Source organism: Cupressus sempervirens, chromosome 10, assembly GCF_028749045.1.
Source record: "Cupressus sempervirens isolate cs-2001-9-10 chromosome 10, ASM2874904v1, whole genome shotgun sequence".
NCBI classification, from domain to species: Eukaryota; Viridiplantae; Streptophyta; class Pinopsida; order Cupressales; family Cupressaceae; genus Cupressus; species Cupressus sempervirens.
The window spans coordinates 831,394,911-831,403,769 of record NC_143127.1 but is presented as its reverse complement, the minus strand read 5'-3'; the positions used below and the strand labels follow the sequence as shown (position 1 = coordinate 831,403,769).

Here is an 8,859-nt window from a genome sequence, read left to right as displayed (position 1 = left end):
CTAGCATTGATAGTAGGAGTGGGTTGTTGAGTATTAGTAGAGATGTGCAAATCCTCCATCATTATTTCAATTTGCCTCATATCATTCAAGTCCATCATATATTTAAACAATTTGAGATATTGGAAGGCCTTGACCTCATCTTTATGGATAAGCAATATACCATCTTGAACCAACATTATAAACTAAACCATGGAGATTTCTAGAGACAATGATACTTGATACATAATGAAAAAATGTGTGTGTGCACAAGTAAAATCAATAAGCCATCTATCTTTCTATTGAAAGACCTCTTCATTTCTTGCCTTCCAAAGGAACCATAAGATCTCACAAGTAAGAAAAAACCAAAAAGAGTTAAGTCTAGAGTCAAAAGCTTCAGCATATCTAGCTAAAACTTCACTCTAGGAGAGACTTGGTTTCAATTTCCATACAATGGGGTTACCTAAAAAAATTGACCAAATCATGATAGCAAAATCGTAGTGAAAAAACATGTTCAACAAACTCACTTAAATAAAAAAAACCTTACAATGTCTAGGAGTAAGACCTAAGAACTCCATATTAAATCCTAAATAAAGTTTTTAAAGTAATAGTCACCATCTAAAACATAGTTTTTTGGGTTCCACTTTTGATTTCCAAAAATATTGAAAAAAGAAAGTCCAATCAGAAAATGAGGAATACAATCCCCAACCTTGGATCACTCTTTGAGAGATATTTGTATCCAAGACAAGCATATTATATATCTTCTTTGAGTTTACTTCGTTAATCACTGTTCCACCACACCACATCAATTGTTTGAGGAAACTATCAGAATCAATAACTTTTGAAAAATTACATATGTCAATTTCCTTGCAAATTAGTGTATAATTTTTTTTCTAATTTTCTATCATGCCATATCTAGTTCTATCTCATCCCATGTTCCCATAAGGTTGTCAATCATTATATCACTAATTAAAGAAACACCCAGTACATTCCAATGTTTTGCTAAGAAAATTTGTGTAAGTGCCAAAGGTTTTCCATTTAGATACAAACCCCACCAATTTGATCTATCTGAAACAACATAAGGTGGAGAAGAACCAACAACTATTCTAATTGGTAGGAATATCCTTGAATGGGTCCAAGCCTTCCATAGTGTAGCAAATAGATTAGATCTATATATCTTGATTAAAATTCACCTAATAACATGTCACAGAATGGAATATTTCTCCAATTTTTACCTTTGGAAATGGTAGAGAATTGAATGTTATGTCTAATTAGAAATTTCAAATGTTCATTTCCATATATAGCCTTTAAAATCCACTTAGAAGAAGCATGTTTTTTATAACCTTCAATCCCAATCTAACATATTATTTGGGTTTACAACACCATTGCAAATTTACACAATGTCTTTTCTTGTTGCATATCCCATCAAACCACAAAAACTCTCTCAATATGTTTTCAATCTTATCCATTCGATGATTTTTCATCAATTAAGTAGATTGAAAGTAGAGGTGATGAGAAGATAGAACTTTCTAAACAACTTGAACCATCCCCGCTAAAGAGAGATAGTGAATTTTCCATTTAGTATGCTTCTTTTGAATTTTATCAAAAACTCACTCCCACATATCTTTAATTGATGGATTGACAAAAAAAGGGATACCAAGGTACTTGAAAATCTCATTAAGGCCTTTCCATTGCCAACACATCGACTATAAAAAAATTAGGGGGAGAGTTAGACCAACCTAGAACTGAGGATTTATCTGGAGCAACTTTGGCACTTGAGGCTAAATAGAAAGACTCAAGTCTATCCAAGGTATTATGAAAATTCATCTCCTCAAGTTCTAGGAATAATTTAGTGTCATCAACAAACTAGGAATTCAATAAAGTATCTTCATTAGGGAGGAGGAGACCTCTGATAAGGGTACTAAGGGAGGGAGCTCTAAGAAAATAAAATAAAGCATCAGTATTTATCACAAAAAGGGATGGGACAATGGGACAACTCTATCTAATTGATCTCCCAAGAGGAATAGGACTAGTAAGATGCTAAAAAAGAAGGTGCTAGAATAGTGGAAGCTTTCAGACTGATAAGTTTGTGTAATTTTGTTTATAAGGTGTTTTCTAAAGTTCTTACTTCTAGATTATTAATAATCATTCCTTCCATAATTTTTCTTTAGTAGAATAGTTTTTTGTTGGAAAAGAAACTTTTGGACTCCATAATCAAACTCCATGAGGTGATTCAGTCAACCATTATTCTCATGGCTTTCTTCTTAAGGTGGATTTTTATAAGACTTATAACAGAGTTTATTGGGACTTTATATTCAAAGTTTTGAAGAAGTTTGGTTTTGCTAATTGTTTCACTCAACTTCTTGCTTTGTTGGTTGGGACATCTTCATCAGTGGTTATTATTAATGGACCCTCTTCAAAAAAAATAAAACCTACTAGAGGATTGAGACAATGAGATCCTCTCTCTCCCATTATTTTTTCAATCATGGTGGAGACCTTGGGAAGATTTGTTAGTGCCTGTGTGTCAAAAGGATTGATAATTGGTCTTAAGCCATCCTCTAATGATCTCACTTGATATCATGAGTAGTTTGTTGATGACACAATTATGACAGGGGATAATTTGATTAAGGAAGATATATGCTTTAAAGATTGTATTCAAGTGTATACAAAGGCTTCTGGTCAATTGATCAAATCTGAGAAAAGCTCTAACTTCTTTATCAATACCCCTATTCTTGGACAAGAGAATATTTCTAGAATTTTGTAGCATAAAGATGAGGGTTTGTTAGCTTCCTATTTGGGTCTTCCTTTACGGTTGAAACCTTCAAAGGCCTTATGGAATAAGTTGGTTAATAGAATTAATTCTAATTTGTCCAACTTGAAAGTTTCCCTTCTTTGTCAAGACAGGAAACTTCAACTTCTAAAGTCAACTTTACAAAACCTACTGGTTTGTGCTCTTGCATTTCAAAAATAATTCCTAGTAAATTCTTAGATACCATTCGAAAAATATAGAGGAATTCTCTCTAGTGTAATGTTGAGGACAAAAAAAGACCAGTGTTGGTTGCTTGGGAAAAATTGTATAATCCAGAAGAGAATGGAGGCTTATTCTCTTAATACATGTTTTTAACTCTACTCTATCGGCAAAACAAATTTGGTGTGTTTTTTAAGAAAATAAATATTGTAACAAAATCCTAAAGAGTAAGTACCTAATCAACAATATAAATATTATGGATTTCTTGAGCTCCTAAAATCTGGTTTATGGATCTAGCATGTGGAATGGCATCCAACAAGGTAAAGAGCTAATCAAGTCCATAACTAATTGGAAAGTGGGCAATGGTAGTAGTGTGGATTTTTTGGAAGATATCTAGAATTTTTAGGAACTAATTTCTTCTTTGATGAGGTTTCTACCCTTCAAGGGTAGCTGTATTCTTTGGCTTGGATCTTAGGTCATGGACTATTGGAAGAATGGAAATAGGTGGATCTCACTACTCTTGATCCATTTTTTTCTTCCTTAATGATTGATCTTAGCTCTGTAGCTCTGTTATGGAATGAACTAGATAGGGTTATTTGGGAAGGCAATGCTAGTGGTTGTTACTTAATAGCTTTAGGGATTTTCTCTCTACAAAATCCTATGCACCCCCACCCCCACCCCCCAATCCCACCCCGCCCCAACCCTGCCCCAACCCCGCCCCCCCAAAGTTTGGGCCAAGGCATGGAACCAACATCTAATACCAAAAATTAATATTTTTCTTTGGCTTGTTCTTCAAAACAAGCTCCTAATGATTGACAATCTGATGATAAGAGTTATGTCTATTTTCTAATAGTTTTTTCCTTTGTGAAAGTGCCTTGGAGTTTGGAAATCATTTTTCTTATAGTATCCTTATGCATGGGAGACATGGATGTGTTTCTTCCAAAGTTAGAACCTTCAGTAGATCTTGCCTGGGATGGTGACTGAGCTTTGGACTATGTGGCATGGTTGTTTTCCTCTAATGGAAAAAGGTCTATGGCTATTGCTTTCCCTCCATGTCTTATGGAACCTCTAGAAAAAAAAGAAATAATAGGGTCTTCAAGGATGTCTTTCAAACACTAACTCTACTAGCTATTAGAATCAAGCATAATGCAGTGAAAAATTATCATAGTAGCTACAAATACAAGGTGGATTTTGACAAATAGATCATTGTAGATAGCTCTTAAATGCCTAAATATAATTTAATAATGTCAAAACAAAAAATGCAAGATGGGATTGAACATTGAAAGGGTGGAGAAACTTGAAGTTTGATGGGGCTACCAAGGGGAACCCGAGGGCTATTGGTTATGGGGCAATTATACATAATGAAAATGGCAATATGGTCAAAGCTAAGACAACTCCTCTTGGATTTCAAACAAACCACTTAACAAAAACAATGGGTCTTCTCCATGGGTTTATGTTAGCAGTCAATTATAGTTGCAAGCAATTATGGATAGAAGGACACTCCATGATTATTCTTAACTTTTTACAGAAAAAAGGTTAAAGCATCATGATTGATACATAATATAATGTGAGAATTTTTTTCTATTGTTAATAATGTACAAAACATGGCCATAAGCCACATGTATAGTGAAGCAAACAATGTGGTAGATGTTCATTCCAACATTGTTGTTGCTAGTTTTAAACACATAATGTTTAATGAGTATTTAAGAGGGTACAAAAATCTAAAAGCAGTGCTCAATCATGACAAGGTGTTTTGTAAAGTTGGAGATTTTAAAAATCTTGTTATTTATGAAAAATATGCATTTGGACATGAAGTATAATGATGATTGTACTTATTTTAAAGTTATGCATTGAAATTTTTTTTTAAATCTCATATTTTGTGTGTGGTTTTTCCTTTTGAGCTTTTATTTTGGAATTTCTCCATTAATAAAAAATTGCATTTCAAGTTCATCTAGTCTTGAAGAAAGTTGTAGAAGTATCACCATGGGTGTAGCTTTGAAAAGAAGGAATCCGAGGAACTATAATTTTTGGGAAAAAGGACTAGAAGTATGGGAGAAGTTGGATAAAGGTAGTCTAGTGCCTTAGATGACTAAAATGAAGCATGTCAAGCCAGAGATTATACAGGCATTTAGCAATGGTTAAAACATGAACATGGTGACTCTTGTTGTGTAGCATCTCAAATTGGATATATATATTATGGTTATGATAATAGGCCTCAAAAGAAAAGGTATGAATTTATACTAAAACAAATAAATTGCAGAGGAAGTTGTTAGTAAATTTTCTAAGGCTAGGGATGGGGTTCTTGTTAGATAAAGGGAAGGTGTGTGTGGTGGGGGTGGGGAGGGGGGTGTTGTGGTTTCTTCTTCCATTTAAAGAATGTGAAAACCTATTCTTAAATTCATATAATCCATTATTCCATTATTTGACTTGTAATGGGAGGTATGATAAAGTTCATGACTTTCATTTTGTCCTATTTCATGATTTCTAATATAAAATTAGGGTTTGTTTCTCATTTTATCTATTGTGTTTGCTTGCTCATTGCTATAAGGAGTATAAGGTGAAACCTAACAAACCCATTCTTCATTAAGGGTTGATCCGATTAATTTTTGAGTCTATGATGGACTGTGTGAAGGAAACTCTCCCTTCGCCTAACCCTGCTAAAAAAGAAAAAAATCCCTAAAACTCCAATTAGTAGTAAAGGTAAAGGCAAGAGATTGAAAATTGAGCTAGGAGAAGTGAAAAGGGAGTTGGTTAAAAGAAATAGGGAGAATATTAACTATAAGGAAATGAAGAAGGAAGCAAAGAGCTATCTCTTTGGTGGTTCAGTGGAAAAAAAAATTAGGCCACCAAGTACTTGTCTCTTCTCTACTTATGTTCATTATGAGGATGTGAAGGTTGGTTTCTTGAAGGAGGAGAAGGGAGGTAAAAATAGGGAAATGGGTGAAAACAAGGAGTAATTTAAAATTGTGGAGATTGGTGAAGAAGAGGATGATTATGATAAAGAGGCTTTGTGTTGTAAATCACTTGGGGAAAATGTGACTCATGATGTTTACATTAAGACAAAGAATTTCCCTCTCAATGCAACCCCTAGAGAATCTAAGGAGAAGAATGAGGGAAATAGAGAGAGGCAGTTCCCTATCACCAATATTGTTTATGTGGATGAGGTACATGTTAAATTATTGGGGGAATACTTGAAAGGTACTAATATTCAACCATCATTGGGTGTTCTCCAAATTGAAAAATCAATTTATATGTACATTTCTAGAATGGAGCAATGGAATTTCAACACCATTAAAAATATCAATGTTAATAACAAAGCCCTAAATGCAAAAATGGAGGACATTAATAACAAGCTCAATGGGGAGGTAGGGAGTGGTAATGTTGGCAATAACGTGTGGAGGAAAAGATACAAGGATTGGTAGAAAAAATTGAGAATTTGGAAAGAAACGCCTCTACTTTGATCAACAATTACCAGAAGTTGATAGAAGCCTCGATGGAACGTATGAATAAAATTGGTAAAATTGTGGATATGTAGGCAGACAACATCATGGTCTTGGACTTGGATGAGGCTAAGGTCACATAAGAGACACTGAGTAAGAAGAGAACCATATCTGCTAGTAGGAAGTTGAAGGCCAAGACTGATGAATAGATTAAAGAGGATGTCAAAGCATCCAAGTTGAGAAGATTAAGGAAAAGGAGGAGATGGTGCAAGAGCCAAGATAATACTAGTTTGGTTTGTTTGCCCCTTGGTATTTTTCTTTTTGTTTTTATAAGAATAGATTAGTCATTTGATTCTGGTGTTGTTTCTAGTCCTTATCTATTTGTTGGTCTTTTGTGTGTAGCTGGTTAACTAGGGGTGTTGGTTGACTATTCTAGCACTAATTTTACAGTTACACTTGAGGTCTTATTTTGTAAAGACTATTGGGGTTTCAGGTCCCCTTTAAAAATCCATTTTAACCCTTAATCAAAAATAAGGTTTCCTCATATTGATAAGAGTTTTCTTGATCTAGAGTAGGCACTCAATATTATATGTTGTGTTTAAAAGATAATATTGACAATAATATCTAAAATATTAATGGATGAAAAATATAATTAAGACTAAAAAATGTTCCTTTTAAGAATAAAGATCTATTATTTGACTAGAGACCTTTCATTTTTTTTAAAAGAAACTAATCTCTTTCGAACCTCATCATTAATTTTATACTCTTTTTTAATCGATTTATTTCATCGTTATTTTATTTTATTTTTTAAACATATTTCCTTAATTAAAAAAATTATAAAAACTTTAGAAAATAGTAAAAATAATAAAATAAAGCAAAACTAGAAAAAAAAAAATCAATTAAACAAACAAGTTCCTAAGTCCATATGTTTTAGTTTTAAAAAAGTAACACAGAAACAATTGTCAAATTAAAAAATCTCTTCCTCACAAACGGAAGAACCTTGCTATCACATTCCGTGAGAGAAGATATTGAGATAAGAATTTAGGAATCCATCTTGACCATACAAATCGTCATTGGCTTACGATGAGAAATGTTGCGTGAACATCAATAGCTCACAGCTGTAGACGGTTAGTCCAGCGGTAGAGGATTAAAGTCTCGGTGGTTTTGATACCTACCGTCACGCGTCTGGACATTGAAGGTCGAAAGTACATTTTCCCTGAAGATTAGCCAGCATTTTATAATCAGTGTTGTTAAATGCCTACGTGATCCATCAAAGCACTTAACCAAGTATACCCTGTTAAAATTCCATAGAAATTTCGAGACCAGTACGATGATGAAAACAATTATTCAAAGCGATAGGAATCACGATGTGCATCGAGCTCCTCCACAACACCAGGAAAGGAAGCCAACCTCATTGCTTTGTAGACCTCCCTCTTCCAACCCCTCTCCGCCATCTTCTCCGCCTCTCTCACCGCCGCCTCCAACGTCTCCGCCGGGTCCTCGCAAACGCCGTCCAACATTCCTCTCTCCAACCCCACCTGAGCGCTCACTTTACGCGCTCCCAACACCACGTCGCGCAGGGCGGCAGGATGCAACTTGCTCCGAATGAGCGCCATCAGACTCCGCGGAAGATGCATCCCGTAATCCAGCTCGCTCATGTACAACACAGATCGCCCCTCCGTCATGAAACGGTAGTCGTGCGCCAGCGCCACAATCAGCCCTCCCGCCGCCGCGTGGCCGCCAATGGCCGCCACGGTCGGAACGCCAAGTCTCATGAAGGCCGCCAACATGTTCTCGAATTTCTCCCTAATAATGTCAAGGCGGTCGCCAGGGCTCTCTGCAATCCATCGCAGGTCAAGGCCGTTGGAGAAATATTTTCCTATGTTACTTGTTACCAGGGCTGCTGCGTCCGTGGATTGCTCCACCTCTTTAAGGGCCTCGCATATGGCGTCAATCGTGGTGGGATTGAATCTGTGGTCGTCGTCTCCAAGCAACGTAAGGACGAACACCTTCCCTCGCTTCTCCAGGCTGCACATCGTCTCTGCCTCCGCTCCTTCTTAAAATACTCAACCAATAAAAATAGCATGAAAGGGCTACTCAAATTTCCCTCTGTTTCTCTCTGAAATTGTGAAGAGATTGGGCATGAACCGTTGTGTTTAATAGAGGAGGCCAAACAGTTCATCCCTCCGTTTGTGGGGTCCTGCATCCTCCAACGCTGGGAGGTTGACCTAACAATTTAGGTTTGATGGTTGGCCAATTATCTTGACGTATTGCTGGTCGAAAAAAAGACTTGTTCGGAGGCACTACGTCAAGTTTGGATTGCGTATTTCATGTTGGAAAACATTATTGCATTCATTTAAGGTCCACTAGTAATCAGACAGGGTGCAGCTGCAGCGACGACTTTTATTTATGAATCGCTTATCCTGATCGGTTTTCGTGTTCTTTCGTCAGGCTTGTGCGAACAAGAAATTTACT

General features: G+C 35.9%; 1 protein-coding gene across 1 annotated transcript; it reads right to left on the bottom strand.

Moving 5' to 3' along the window:
* Positions 1-7,312: 7,312 nt before the first annotated feature.
* LOC149536548 (enoyl-CoA delta isomerase 1, peroxisomal-like) lies at positions 7,313-8,527 on the bottom strand. The gene is made up of 2 exons (XM_089806660.1): positions 7,795-8,527; positions 7,313-7,600 (listed from the first exon to the last, which is right to left on the bottom strand). Exons 1-2 carry the CDS (start codon positions 8,418-8,420, stop codon positions 7,513-7,515), a joined length of 714 nt encoding a protein of 237 aa, XP_089662786.1. The 5' UTR covers positions 8,421-8,527; the 3' UTR covers positions 7,313-7,512.
* Between the last annotated feature and the right edge of the window lie 332 nt (positions 8,528-8,859).